We start from the raw sequence: 15,314 nt of genomic DNA, 5'->3' as shown, positions 1-15,314 counted from the left end.
CCAGTAGTTGCAATACTTACCACTGGATCAGGAAAACAGAGAGCCAAGATGTGTGGCTGCAGTCTGTGCTCCTGACTCACCACATAAATCAACGTTTAGGCAGGCCAAGTTCAGGGGTTCGTCCCACGATCCAAACACTGGCATCTCATTGACTACATCATTGTCAGAGAGAGATCGCCGAGATGTCCTCATCACCCGTGCCATGTGTGGCTCAGACCACTGTGACACTGATCATGGGCTCGTCAGAGCCAAGCCCTCCTTCACGTTGCCCCCAAAACAGCGAAAGCATCAATCTTCCAGAGGTTTTAATACTAAGCGTCTGGGATCCAGCGGTAGCACATGCTTTCAGAGCAGGTCGAACATGGGTGATAAACAACCCAACAGCAAACAACGCAAATCCCAGTGCTGGGTGATATTCTCAACACTGTTTTGACAAAAACCTGCAGAAGACCCTCGGCAGAACGAAAAGAATACACCAGGACTGGTTTGATGAAAATGACCCGGCAATCAATGTACTCATTGATGATAAACGTGCTGCTTTTACTGACTGGCAGAACAACCCCTCAGTCTAGGACCAAAGCCGATACCTTCCGCAAGAAGAAAGTGGCGGTCCAGCGAGAACTTTCCAATGTAAAGAACGACTGGCTTTAATATAAAGCATGTGAAGCACAAAAACTTTCAGATCAGCACAAGATGCGGGAATTTTTCAATGCTATTAAAGCATTTTATGGGCCAATCATTCGTGGGGCAAGCCCCCTCCGCTCATCTGACGGTAACTTCATAATTAAAGACGGTGAAGGCCTCCTTCAATGCTGGAAAGAGCACTATCATTCACTGCTCAACCAAAACACCGATGTGGATGTCCTGACTACCCAGCAGGTCCCTCAGCATCAAGAACTGACCCACCTCAGCTATCCTCCATCCCTGGATTAGGTAGCTACTGCCATCAAACAGATGAAAAACAAAAAAGCCTCAGGGCCTGATGGAATCATAGGCGAGGTGTATAGAGCAGGAGAACCTCTGCTTACCAGCCGTCTCCACTCTCCTGGAGAATATATGGGAAAAGGAGGAAATCCCTCAAGCTCTTAAAGACGCCTCCATTGTCAATATTTATAAAAACAAAGGAGACCGATCAGACTGTGGCAACTACCGCGGGATTTCGCTGAAGTCCGTAGCTGGCAATATTATCGCCCGAGTCCTCTTAACAGCCTTTTTCCTGGGCGGAAAACTTTCTCCCAGAATCTCAATGTGGCTTTAGAACATCACGTGGCACCACTGACATGATCTTTGCTGCCCGTCAGATACAGGAAAAGTGCAGAGAACAGCGTCGTGACCCATACATGGCTTTCATTGACTTAACCAAGGCCTTCGACTCGGTCAACAGGGAAGCCCTCTGGTGGACCCTCAGCCGTTTTGGCTGCCCACCAAAATTCATTGCCATTGTGAGACAACTCCACAATGGCATGATTGGCACCCAGTCTGAGTTCTTCCCCATCCAAACGGGGGTTAAACAAGGGTGTGTACTGGCATCAACTCTCTTTTCCATTTTCTTGGCTGCCTTCCTTACTCGTGCCAGTGCCAATTTAACCGGCGGGGTGAACATCCAGTACCGGGTAAAGGGGAGTCTTTTCAACATAAGACGACTCTAAGCAAGAAAAAAGGTGTCGACAGCTTCCATTAATAATAATAATAATAATAATAATAATAATAATAATAATAATAATAATAATAATAATAATAATAATAATAATAATAATAATAATAATAATAATAATTGGTTTATTGAAAGAGCTTGGCAGCCAGAAGGCTGAAAATATACAGTTACATATTTGGGGAATGGGTTTCAATTACAAATAATATACAAGTAACATAAGTGATACAAATAAGATATATAATAACTAGATGGGTTAAAAGCTCAAACTACAGTGCATTTCAACATAGTGACAGTGCAAGAAGTAGTATTTACTGGGATTGAATACACTGGTTTGACTTAAGTTATTGATAATTTTACAATGGTTGGGACTGGGCTGTTCTTATAGCGATCAGTTCGGGCACGTATGGGCTGGATGCGGTTGTGGTGTCAGACAGCAATTCTCGGCTAGGGATCTCAGGTGGTAGTAGAGCCGGTGTCGAGGATGGTGTAGAAGCTTCTACCAAATTTGCAGATGAGGTCGTGGTGATGGTCAGTGAGAGTCGAAAGGGTCAGTGTGTGAGCGCTTCTTGATATGTGGAGTAGGAAGGGGGAGAGAATAATCTTGCATGCCCTCTTTTGCACTTTTTCTAGGTGTTTACGTTGTGTGGCATTTGGGAGAAGACCAGGTAGGGAGGCATAGAGTGAGCTTGGGAAGTATGGATGTTGTGTAAACACTGAGGAGCTCGGGTGGGAACTCGAGGGACTTGAGTCGGAGGAGGTGGGGCGGAGCTGGAGATTTGACAACTTCAGTGGGTTTGGCAGGAGGTCCTGAACACCTATGCAGATGTGTATGCACACTTCGGCCTTGAGGTGAATGTACATAAGACTCAGATTCTCTTTCAACCTGCCCCTGGTTCAGACACACCTCAACCATCTATCCATCTTCTGTGGTATCTAGTCTCCCACTTGTCCACCACCGCAGACATAGATGAAGAGATTCAGCATTGGATCAGATGTGTATCTCAAGCCTTTGTCAGACTCCGAAACCGTGTCTTCAGCTGTAGGGAGCTGAAATTATCTACAAAGCTGCACGTATATCGAGCAATGGTCCTCCCCACCCTGCTATATGGCAGTGAGACATGGGTCACCTACAGGAGGCATCTCAAGGCACTTGAAAACTTTCAAAACGTAGCTTACGTTCCATCCTCCGTGTTCGCTGGGAAGACAAGAGAATATGCCAGTATTCTTGCTGACACCAACTGTAGGAGCATCGAGGCTACCATTCTCCATGAAAACTACCTGGACTGGCCATGTTATCCGCATGGACGACAGTAAATTGCCAAAGCAGCTACTTTACAGTCACCTTACGAATAGTAAACGTAACGCTGGCAGGCAATTGAAAAGATATAAGGATAGTCTTAAGACAAAACCTGAAAAAGTGCAAAATCGACCCCCTCACCTGGGAGTCGATCACTCCACATCGTAACGCTTGGTGGAGCACCACACGAGAAGGTGTCAATACTTTCGAGTTAGCCCGACTGAAAACCGAGGCAGACAAGCGCCAAAGCCGGAAAGACGCTGCCACCGCCCCTCTTGCACTAGATGCAGCCCTCCACATGGGCAACGAATGTGAACGACGCTGCGAGTCCCGTATTGGCCTCTTTAGTCACCTCAGAACTCACCAACCTACAGTAGGTGACATCATAATAACGCATATCATTGTATCATAGCTGGATGATCGTCATACTCGATTCCGAGTGACAGCAAAGTGGTACTGTAGTAGTGTGTGTGTGGTGAGGTGTAGGGGCGGGTGAAAAAAGGAAGGAGGTGGGGTAGGAGGTGAGGGGAAGCGGGGAGGAGTGACAGGTGATTGAAAAGGGTGCAGAGGTGATGGAAGGAGTGAGGGGAGGTGGTAAGGACAGTTGTGAGTGAGGAAGGGGGTGAGAGGAGTGGTAGAAGGGGTGAGGGGAGGGTAAAGGGGATTAGGAGGAGGGGGATGGAGAAGGGGTGGTGGTGGTGGTGGTGAGGAGAGTTGTGACAAGTGAGGGAAAGCATGAGAGGAGTGGGAGAGTAATCGAGGGGATGCGATGAGGGGAAGAGCTAGAAGAAGGGGTGAAGGAAGGAGGAAGGGAGGGGTGAAGGGAGGATGAGGAGATCCAGTGAGGGAAGGGGTGAGGAGAGGTGTTTGTCTGAGGGATTGGGTGAGGGGTGTGGGGTGAGAATCGTGGTGGATTAGTGAGGGGAATACTAAGGGAGGGGTGTGTTGTAGTGGTGGTGGTAATGGTGATGATAGTGGTTGTGATGGTAAAAATGGTGGTAATAGTGGTAGTAATGGTGATGGTGGTAGTTATGGTGATAGTAATGATAGAGGTAGTGGTGGTTAATGTGGTAGCAATGAAAATAATGGTACTAATGACGGTGAGACTGGTGGTGATGATGGTGGTAGTGGCGGTGATGATGGTAGTTGTGGTGATGGTGATAGATATAGTGATGATGATAGTTGTAGTGATGGCGGTAGTTGTGGTGATGGTGGTAGTTGCGGTGATGGTGGTAGTTGTGATAGTGGTGATAGATGTAATGATGATGATAAATGTGGTGATGGTGGTAGTAGTGGTGGGTGATGGTAGTGGTGGTAGTTGTGGTGATGGTGGTAGTTGTGATAGTGGTGATGGTAATTGTGGTAGTAGCGGTGATGGTGGTGAGTGGTGGTGATGGTGGTAGTGGTGGTGATGGTGGTAGTTGTGGTAGTGATGGTAATGGTGACTGATTAATGAGACAAGTGTCGATGGTGGTGATGAGAGAGAGAGAGAGAGAGAGAGAGAGAGACGTATCTGTAACTAACGAGATAGAGAGAGAAAGAAAAAGTAGAGAAGATTGAAAGTGGTTGAGAATAGTGAAAATGACGTGGGTGAGAGGGAAGAGAGAATGAAAGGTGGAGAGAGGGGATTGGGTTGGAGGGAGGGGGAGGGAGGGAGGGAGGGAGGGAGGGAGGGAGGAGGGAAGGAGAGGATAGAGAAGGAAGGAGGAGGGAAGGAGAGAAGGAGAGAGGGATAGAAGAGAAGGAAAGAAGGGAGGGAGGAGAGAGAGGGGGGAGGAGGAGGGTAGGAGCAGGGAGAATGAACGAGGAGAGGTAAAAAAGAGGAAAAAAGGGAACGTAGGAAGGGAAGGAAAATAGAAAGGGAGGAAAAGAAGGAAGCAGGAGGGAAGGTAGAAGGAAAAAAAAGAAGGAAAAAGGGGAGGAAGGTAAAAATAAAAAAGGGAGGAAGAGAAGGGATGAGGGTGATAATGAAGGGGACATGAAAACACAAGGGGGATGAAATTACGGTGATAAAGGAAGGACAAAGATCAATAGAAAGGATAATGTAATTGAAGAGGAGGAGGAGGAGGGAGAAAGGGGAGGGGGGGAGGGGGGAGGAGGGAGGGAGGTGGGGGGAAGAAAGTGGAGGGAGGAAGGAACAAGCATAGGAATGGAGGAGGAAGACCTTTGTACGTGAGGCTAAATTCCACCACAGGATATCTCAGGCGTCCTTCTGACCTTTGCAGATGAAGGATCTGGTAACCTCACAGTCGAAGGATCTGGTAACCTCACGAGTCGAAGGATCTGGTAACCTCACGAGTCGAAGGATCTGGTAACCTCACGAGTCGAAGGATCTGGTAACCTCACAGAGTCGAAGGATCTGGAACCTCACGGGTCGAAGGATCTGGTAACCTCACGAGTTGAAGGATCTGTAACCTCACGAGTTGAAGGATCTGGTAACCTCACGAGTCAGGATCTGGTAACCTCACGAGTCGAAGGATCTGGTAACCTCAGAGTCGAAGGATCTGGTGACTTCATGGTCAGGATCTGGTAACCTCGACTCGGAGGATCTGGTAACCTCAGTCGAAGGATCTGGTAACCTCACGAGTCGAAGGATCTGGAAACCTCACAGGATCTGACTTGGAAGGATCTGGTAACCTCACGAGTCGAAGGATCTGGTAACCTCACAGTCGAAGGATCTGGTACCTCACGAGTCAGGATCTGGTAACCTCAGATCGAAGGATCTGGTAACCTCACGAGTCGAAGGATCTGGCAACCTCACGAGTCGAAGGATCTGGTAACCTCGACTTGGAAGGATCTGGTAACCTCACGAGTCAGAGGATCTGGTACCTCACGAGTCGAAGGATCTGGTAACCTCACGAGTCAGGGATCTGGTAACCTCACAGTCGAAGGATCTGGTAACCTCACGAGTCGGAGGATCTGGTAACCTCACGAGTCAGGATCTGGTAACCTCACGAGTCAGGATCTGGTAACCTCACGAGTCAGGATCTGGTAACCTCACGAGTCGAAGGATCTGGTAACCTCACGAGTCGAAGGATCTGGTAACCTCACGGTCAGGATCTGGTAACCTCACGAGTCGAAGGATCTGGGAACCTCACGAGTCGAAGGATCTGGTAACCTCACGAGTCGAAGGATCTGGTAACCTCACGGTCAGGATCTGGTAACCTCACGAGTCAGGGATCTGGTAACCTCACGAGTCGAGGATCTGGTAACCTCACAGGTCGGGATCTGGTAACCTCAGGTCAGGATCTGGTAACCTCACGACTTGAAGGATCTGGTAACCTCACGAGTCAGGATCTGGTAACCTCACGAGTCGAAGGATCTGTGCTGAGAGTCAGGATCTGGTAACCTCTGAGTCAGGATCTGGTAACCTCACGAGTCGAAGGATCTGGTAACCTCACGAGTCGAAGGATCTGGTAACCTCACGAGATCGGGATCTGGTAACTCACAGATCGAAGGATCTGGTAACCTCACAGATCGAAGGATCTGGTAACCTTACGAGTCGGGATATGAATCAGTTCTTATCTTTACAGATTAACATGACCATTATTACCATTGTGCCTGTACCAACACACACACACACACAACACACACACACACACACACACACACACACACACATACTGGAGAGAGAGAGTCAGTCAGAGAGACAATAACCTCCACGCCACCTGGACGAGGCCGGCTCTCCCTCCCGGTGAAAAATACCTCAGGATAACAGAGGCCGACTTGTTTAATTCTCTCTGCAGTCATCACGGAGTTGAGCTTCTTCCCGCACCAAGACGTGTTCCTTTCTCACGGTAAAAGATGCGATACTTTATCATGGTATAAGATGCGTTTCTTTCTCATGTGTGTGTGTGTGTGTGTGTGTGTGTGTGTGTGTGTGTGTGTGTGTGTGTGTGTTCCTTTCTCACGGCACTAGAACTCTCATAACGTTAATTGTATTTTATAGAGCTAAAGAAAAGATATAATTTCTTTTCTTCTTTTATATAGATTAATTTTTTTTTAAGTTTCGGACACGTAATTACAGTTTATCGGTGCGTAAACCTGGTGAGAGAAATGAGGGAGGTCTGTATGTCTGTTAGTTTGCACACGGGTTCTGTTCTCTCTCTCACGTATCTTGTTATCGCCTTGATTTCGTCTTCGAGATGAGGAAGGAAGGAAGGAAGGAAGGAAGGAAGGAAGGAAGGAAGGAACGAACGAACGAACGAACGAACGAACGAACGAACGAAGGAAGGAAGGAAGGAAGGAAGGAAGGAAGGAAGGAAGGAAGGAAGGAAGGAAGGAAGGAAGGAACGAACGAACGAACGAACGAACGAACGAACGAACGAAAAGCGAACGAACGAACGAAAGGGAAGGGAGCGGAAGGGAAGGGAGGACGGACGGAAGGGTGTGTGTGTGATGGGGGGGGGCACAGACTAGAGAGAAAAAGAATACGAGAGTTAAAAGAGTTGATCAAAGACCGGCTGATCAAAAGACTCCCCACTGACTGTAAATGACTACTCAAAGTGGACGAAGTCAAGAGATGGCTGATCCAAACTGGTACTTGTTGACGATGAGTTAGAAACAGGCTAACAAGAGAGGACTGATTATTATTGATTCGAAACACTGATCAACGAGAACTGATCACAGACAGCTGATCAACGAGAACTGATCACAGATAGCTGATCAAAGAGAACTGATCACAGACAGCTGATCAAAGAGAACTGATCACACACAGCTGATCAAAGAGAACTGATCACACAGCTGATCAACGAGAACTGATCACAGAGAGCTGATCAAAGAGAACTGATAAAAGACAGCTGATCAAAGAGAACTGATCACAGACAGCTGATCAAAGAGAACTGATCACACACAGCTGATCAACGAGAACTGATCACACACAGCTGATCAACGAGAACTGATCACAGACAGCTGATCAAATAGAACTGATTACAGACAGCTGATCAAAGAGAACTGATCACAAACAGCTGATCAAAGTTGGCTAATTAATTGAATTATATTTCCACTCCGCTAACACTTGGACTGTGACGAGGACAATATTTCTGTCTTTTACAACCAGGCGAAAACACACAGACAGACAGACAGACAGACAGACAGACAGACAGACAGACAGACAGACATCCCCTTTCACTATATATTTAACGTTTATATCAAATCATTTTGGTTACGTCATGCATAATTTTCACATTAAACGGATCAAAAACATGTCAATGAGCTCGAAATTAGTTTTATTATGCAGGCGAATGGATTACAACCATCACAAGCGCTTCGGTGGGGATTGGCGGACTGTTTGGTCATGCACAGAGAGATGAATACGACCGTAGCTTGGCCTTCGGTGGGGATTGGCGGACTGTTTGGTCATGCATTGGCAGAAAACATGACCAGACAGGGTATAATGACAGTCACTTGGCTTCTGGTAATGACTAACTCACTATTGATCATGCACGGACAGGGTATAATGACAGTCACTTGGCCTCTGGTAATGACTAACTCACTATTGATCATGCACGGACAGGGTATAATGACAGTCACTTGGCTTCTGGTAATGACTAACTCACTATTGATCATGCACGGACAGGATATAATGACAGTCACTTGGCCTCTGGTAATGACTAACTCACTATTGATCATGCACGGTCAGGGTATAATGACACTATTGAATATGTACTTAAGATTCACCATGCATAGCGTTCACACACATATATATTCACGCTGGCAGCCACTATATTCGTCAGAACACCAAACAAGTTACAGTATATCAGAGAGAGAGAGAGAGAGAGGTATTAAAGCAAGTAGCAGGAAAGAATGAAAGTTTACTAGAAGCATCTTGTGGACCCTGGCAGTCCCACCTCGCCATCTTGTATACAGTAAGTTCCTCTTGGTCTCTCTCTCTCTCTCTCTCTCAACAGAACTACATAAACAAGGTTAATTAAAATATTTCCTTTTCTTAATTGATCCTTAGTTTAAGTTAAATTTTTTCTTATATCAACTTTAATATAAGACAAAAAGTGTTAAGGTTTTGCTCCAAGTAAGATAAAAATACTAACGATGAAGAAAAACCTAACACGAAAAACTAAAAATAATAATAATAAAATAAAACATTAAAAAACTCCCCATTAAAAATAAAAACACATTGCAAAACCATCCCATAAAAAAAATAAAACCATCCCATTAGAAAAAAAAAAAACATTTAAAAAGATGTTGGTTCATGGTGTTAATTTTTTTTTTCTTTTAAGAGACGAGAGTACCAAGTCACCCTCAGGTCTCGCAGCAATTTGGACGGTGTCTGGGGCGCTATCTGTGTTGCCGGTGCTTGTGTGAGCCAGATGCTTTCTCTCACATCTTGGAGTAAGAAGGAAAATTAACACCACCAACCTCTGGGACTCCTGGTGCAAGTGTTAGTTCATCTTCTCTTCATTCTTGTGTGTGACTTTCTAACCCAAAACACGCACGCACGCACGCTCTCTCTTTCACACTCACTCACTCACTCACTCACTCACTCATTCACGTACAAATATATACACACACACACACACATATACATACACAAGCGCAAATACACATACTAATAATAACTATATTCTCTTTCCCTGACCACAAACACACATACAAAAACACACATATAATTATAATCCATAAATTCGCACTCACCGAACGCACTCATCTCTCTCTCTCTCTCTCTCTCTCTCTCTCTCTCTCTCTCCTACTCTCACCTTTCCCCACACTTCACCCGAGCCTTCTTCAGCACCCCGTTACACCCTCGAGGTCTTTATAGAGAACTCATCAACCACCAACCAGCTTCTCTTCTCTTCTCTCTCACTGACTGTTCTTAGTTTTAATAGCCAGTGTTTTAACTTATGACAACATTGATCTTTTGAGAATTCTTGTGAATCATGATAACGTTTTTTGGGGCCTCTGTCTTTCTTACTCTTTGGTATTGAATGATGTTTGTTTTTCTTGTTTTTGTTTGTTTTTGTTTTTTATATTCCGAGAATGTGGCGTTACCGGAGAGAAATCTTTTCAGAGAAGTTGTGATACAAAGAGCTGTTTTTCTTTGTATTTTGCAGTGTGTGGGCGTTTGTGTGTGTGGGGAGAGGGGGAAGTGTGTGTGTGTGTGTGTGTGTGTGTGTGGGGAGAGGGGGAAGTGTGTGTGTGTGTGTGTGTGGGGGAGGGGAGTGTGTGTGTGTGTGTGTGTGTGTGTGTGTGTGTGTGTGTGTGGGCGTTTGTGTGTGTGGGGAGAGGGGGAAGTGTGTGTGTGTGTGTGTGTGTGTGTGTGGGGAGAGGGGGAAGTGTGTGTGTGTGTGTGTTACCGCATCAAGTATCACCAAACTGTTCCTCTCACCATTGTGTACACAGACTTTCCCTCTTTGTCTCCCGTGTCTATTATCTTTTTCTTTCTTCTTCCCTCAACGTGTCGCAGCCGTAAATAATAATAATAACAAGGAATCACGAGGCCTTACGACAGCACTAGTAGTAACAACACAGGAGGCGGTGTTATGTGTTCATCAAGACGGCAAACGACCATACTTGTGGTGAACAAACTCCACTACTTGTTCATCAAGGCTGTTTTAGACCAGGCTGTCACGAGGAGTTCACTGTCTAACGAGGTAGTTACATCTGGGATGTTATGGCCAAACTTTAGTCATTAACTATCTAAATCAAGTGGCGGGTCCTACTGTTGTCCAGCCCTCACACTTAGCCCCCTACGATCCTCCAGCCCTCACCAGACCTCACCCTCAACCCCCTACGACCCTCCAGCCCTCACCAGACCCCACACTCAGCCCCCTTCGACCATCCAGCTACCCTCAGCCCCCTTACGACCCACCAGCCCTTCCCAGACCCCACCAGCGCTCCTCAGACCCCACTCTAAGCCCACTACAACCCCCAGCCCTCCCAGCTTCACATCGCCACTACGATCTTCCAGTCCTCCCCAGTCCCACCCTGAGGCCTCCTACGACCCTCCAGCCCTCCCTAGTCTCCACCCTCAGCCCCCAACGACCACCCATGTCCTTCCCAAAGCTAACTCTGAGCCCCCCGTACGACCTTTTAGCCCTGCTTCAGCCCTCACCTCAGCTCCCTACGACCCTGAGTCTTCTACCTCCACGACCCCCTGAGCTACTAGGGAAGGCAGGGTTTAGAGAAAGCAGCTTGTGGGAGCTTTACCTTTTGGGAATTTCAGCTTTTGGGGACAACTTATTCGAGACAATACCTTCTGGGGACAACATAACACCTTGTGGGGGGAACACAACACCTTTTGGGGGGAACACAACACCTTTTGGGGGAACACAACACCTTTTTGGGGGGAACACAACACCTTATGGGGGGAACACAACACCTTTTGGGGGGAACACAACAACACACCTTTTAGAGAACACAACCAACACCTTTTGGGGAACACAACACCTTTTAGTACAACACCTTTTGGGGGAACACAACACCTTTTTGGGGGGAACACAACACCTTTTTGGGGGGAACACAACACCTTTTTGGGGGAACACAACACCTTTTGGGGGAACACAACACCGTTTTAAGAGACAACAGTTTGTGTGGAATCCAACTTTCTGAAAATCATAATATTCAAGAGGAAATATATATATATATATATTTATTTTATGAAAGAGAAATTCTACGAAAAGATAATTTGAGGCGCTAAAAGCCCCTTATGGGACTAGCTAATGGAACAAGGATTTAACACAACTCTACGGACGAGAACTTCTATAACTATAAGTTTTAGGAAAAAAAGTGGAAAGAGGAATGACCCTTTTTTTTAGGTGGAGTTGACTTGAGTAAACTTAGTTCCTACAAAGTTTTAAGCAAATACCATATAAGTTTTAAGGTAAGGTAAAGTAAGGTAAGGTAAGGTAAGTTAAGGTAGAGTCGGGTTGGACTGGGTTCGATAGGGTTGAGTTGGGTAGAGCAAGAGTTGTGTAAGGTAGGGTAGGGTTTGGGTTGGGTTGGGATGGGATGGGATGGGTTGTTGGGTTGGGTTGGGATGGGATGGGATGGGTTGGGTTGGGTTGGGTTGGGTTGGTTGTTGGGATGATGGACAATAATGAAGTTGTTGTTGTTGTTGTTGTTGTTGTTGTTGGTTGTTGGGTTGGGATGGATGATGGTTGTTGTTGGGTTGTTGGGTTGTGGTTGGGATGATGGTTGGGTTGTTGTTGTTGGGTTGTTGTTGGTTGGGTTGTTGGGATAGGGTAGGTAGATACTTTCAAAACAACACACTGATTATTTTGTAGAATTAGAGAATTATATATCTACTTAATCTTTGTCTGGCAACTATTGTTTACACTTAGCAGCCTCTTGCCGGCGCCACAGTCGAGGGTGAAAGAGTTCGCCCATTGGAGTGAGCATAGAACTTATGTTTAGGTTAGGTTGATAAATAATATGAAGGCAATTATAATATTTATATCGAGAGAGAGAGAGAGAGAGAGAGAGAGAGAGAGAGAGAGAGAGAGAGAGAGAGAGAGAGAGAGAGAGAGAGAGAGAGAGAGAGAGAGAGAGACGGAAAGGGGAAACGAGGGAAGGAACGACGGAGAGGGGGATGGAAAGACGGAGAGAAGGAGGAAAAGGGGAGAAAGGGAGGAAAGAGGGAAAAATGGAGAGAGAGAGAGAGAGAGAGAGAGGGGTGGGATGAGTGATGGGCCGAGCGCCAAGGGTATAAGAGCTAGCTCAGCTGAGGCCGGTTCGACGCCGATATCGGAAATACGTTTTTGCGAAAATGAATGATTTGCGCGAACTCTGATCAAGGAAATTGGAAACTCATCAAACCTTTGGTGCGAAGACTGATTTTACCGACACTGCCAGCCTGACGCGCCCGACCAGGCAGAGCGGGGAAGGCAAAGTGTTGAACCAGCGCTGAGTTTTGCCCCTTGTTTTCACAGGTCTTATTTAGTTATCAAATTTTATCATTACTGTTCACTTTTTTATTTTGTTTTTTGTTTATAATTTGGTTTAGTTTACAGGGACGTAAGCAAGTTTGCATTTATATATGTAAGCTCTCTCTCTCTCTCTCTCTTCCTTTATTCCGCTCTGTCTCTCTCCCCTTGCATTTCCTCTATCCATCCACCTATCAATTTATTCACTATTACCTCTTCTCACGTCTTTATCAAAATTGTTCTCCGTCCTCTTTTCTTTCCCCTCACCTTCCTCCCATCATCATTCACTCTCCTCTCTTCCCTTCTTCTCCTCTTTATCTCTTTATTGCCACCTCATACATCTCTTCTCGTTTCTCCATTATTCATCTTCCTCTCACCCTGTCTTCGTCTCTTTGTCTTCTCTCTTATTCCTTCTTCCGTTCTTAGTTGTTTACTCTCATCTTTTCTTGTCCTCTTCTCTGTGTATTCCTGTTCTCGATCTTCTTTATTTCATTTTCTCTTCTATCCTTTCATCTTCCGTTTCTTTCCCTTCCCTTTCTATCTTATATCTAGCTTTCATTTCCTTTTTTCCCTTTCTTTTTGTCATTCTTTCATTATCTATCTTTCTCTCCTCACTTTTTCTACTAATTTTTCTCTCCTTGTCTTTCTTACCTTTCTCTTCTCTCCAATTTCCTTTTTAAATTTTTCTCTTTCCTTTTTCTCTCTCTAGTCAATCACACCCTTTCATTTTATTTTTCGTGTCCTCTCTCTCTCTCTCTCTCTCTCTCTCTCTCTCTCTCTCTCTCTCTCTCAATATGTACAAGAAGCAACGCCAATATAAACTTTCATCGTACTCAAGAGTTCTTAGAAACCATGCTGGAAAAATATTCGTCCTCAAGCTCCCAACACCTACAAAAATCTGGCAAGGCCCTGTCAAGACCCTCAGATAAGCTGTCAAGACTACCGTTAATATGTCAAGACTACCGTTAAGCTGTCAAGACTACTGTTAAGCTGTCTAGGCCCTCTGATAAACTGTCAAGTCTTCCGTTAAGCTCACAGAAAGGTGCCAAAATCTCCGTTAAACTGTGAAGACCCCCGGTAAGCTGTCAAGACCTGCATTAAGCTGTTTAGACCTGCATTAAGCTGTCAAGACCGCCATAAATTGACAGCACCCCAGAAAAAGTTGTCGAGATCCCCGTTAAGCTGCCAGGACATTCCGTTCATCTATCAAGACTTCTCGTGAAGCTGTCAAGGCTTCCCCTAAATTGTCAGCACCCCAGAAAATCCTGTCAAGGCCTCCGTTAAGCTGTCAAGGCCTCCGTTAAGCTGTCAAGGCCTCCCAATAAGCTATCCAGAAGTCCCGTAAACTTTTGAAAAACCCGAAGAGCAGTCAAGTTTAAGTTAGACGCACTTACATCTCAATTGTAAGTACTTAGGTTAGGTTAGGTTACTTTGCGTTTTTAAGTTGGCTAGGTTAGGATACGTTTGGTTAGGTTAGGTTTTTAAGTTGACTAAGGTAGGATACGTTTGGTTAAATTGGGTTAGGTTAGATTAGGTTACGTTTTTAAGTTGGTTAGGTTAGGTTACGTCTGGTTAAGTTAAATTAGATTCGGTATGGTTACGGTTATGTTCGGTTAGATTCGGTATGGTTAATTCCTAGATGTAATTACAGATAAACATTATACAAGTTCTTAATAACATCAATTAACTAATAATGACAATACCTGGATGAATGACACGACACTATGCAATTATTCACCAAACTAAAATGCACAAACCTGTCCATGAAAAAGTTATATTGTAAAATTATGCATGGGAGAATAATTCACAAAAATCATGAGTACAATAACGCTAATTAAAATAAACGACGGAAGTTTAATTGCCATATTACGAATGCAAAGGTTTTAGTTGACCTATTACCAATGTACAGAACTTAATGGTGAGGATACTACTTTGACCTGTGTGTTAAGTAGTGAGGTAGTGTAGTAGCAAAGTAGTGAGGTGTGTAAGTAGTGAGGTAGTGTAGTAGCTAAGTAGTGAGGTGTGCAAGTAGTGAGGTAGTGTAGTAGCTAAGTAGTGAAGTATTTAAGTAGTGAAATAGTGAAGTAGATAAGTAGTGAGGTAGTGAAGTAGCTAAGTAGTGGAGTATTTAAGTAGTGAGGTAGTGTAGTAGTTAAGTAGTGAGGTGTGCAAGTAGTGAGGTAGTGTAGTAGCTAAGTAGTATAGTAAAAAGTAGTGAAATGTGTAGTGTTTAAGTAATGACGTATTTAAGTAGCAAAGTAGTGTAGTAATTAAGTAGTGTAGTTTCTAAGCAGTCAGGTAGTGTAGTACAGTTTCAAAGTCGTCTCGGGTTAAGATAATGCTTTAATGCCTAAATAGAGTCGTCTTATTGGATGCAGGACAAATGATGACCCAACCTACTATATATATATATATATATATATATATATATATATATATATATATATATATATATATATATATATATATATATATATATATATAT

The 15,314-nt window shown here is 44.8% G+C and overlaps 1 protein-coding gene across 1 annotated transcript; it reads left to right on the top strand.

Annotated features, from left to right (window-relative positions):
* The first annotated feature begins 693 nt into the window (after positions 1 to 693).
* On the top strand, positions 694 to 11,065 carry LOC121876983 (DNA-directed RNA polymerase II subunit RPB1-like). Its single transcript, XM_042382563.1, has 6 exons — positions 694 to 772; positions 5,300 to 5,469; positions 5,665 to 5,848; positions 6,106 to 6,251; positions 9,188 to 9,299; positions 10,638 to 11,065. Exons 1-6 carry the CDS (start codon positions 694 to 696, stop codon positions 11,063 to 11,065), a joined length of 1,119 nt encoding a protein of 372 aa, XP_042238497.1.
* The last annotated feature ends 4,249 nt before the right edge of the window (positions 11,066 to 15,314 follow it).

Source organism: Homarus americanus, unplaced genomic scaffold (assembly GCF_018991925.1).
Source record: "Homarus americanus isolate GMGI-L3 unplaced genomic scaffold, GMGI_Hamer_2.0 scaffold3974, whole genome shotgun sequence".
NCBI classification, from domain to species: Eukaryota; Metazoa; Arthropoda; class Malacostraca; order Decapoda; family Nephropidae; genus Homarus; species Homarus americanus.
The sequence above is the reverse complement of the archived record's forward strand: the minus strand, read 5'-3'. Positions and strand labels throughout refer to the sequence as shown.

Bases quoted from the DNA above. Each gene is read 5' to 3' on its own strand.
- LOC121876983 (XM_042382563.1), top strand. From the start codon at position 694: ATGCGGGAATTTTTCAATGCTATTAAAGCATTTTATGGGCCAATCATT. The intron at 773-5,299 runs GTAACTTCATAA...GTAACCTCACAG, and splicing joins CCCCCTCCGCTCATCTGACG to AGTCGAAGGATCTGGAACCT. The intron at 6,252-9,187 runs GTAACCTCACGA...TTTTCTTTTAAG, and splicing joins ACCTCACGAGTCAGGATCTG to AGACGAGAGTACCAAGTCAC.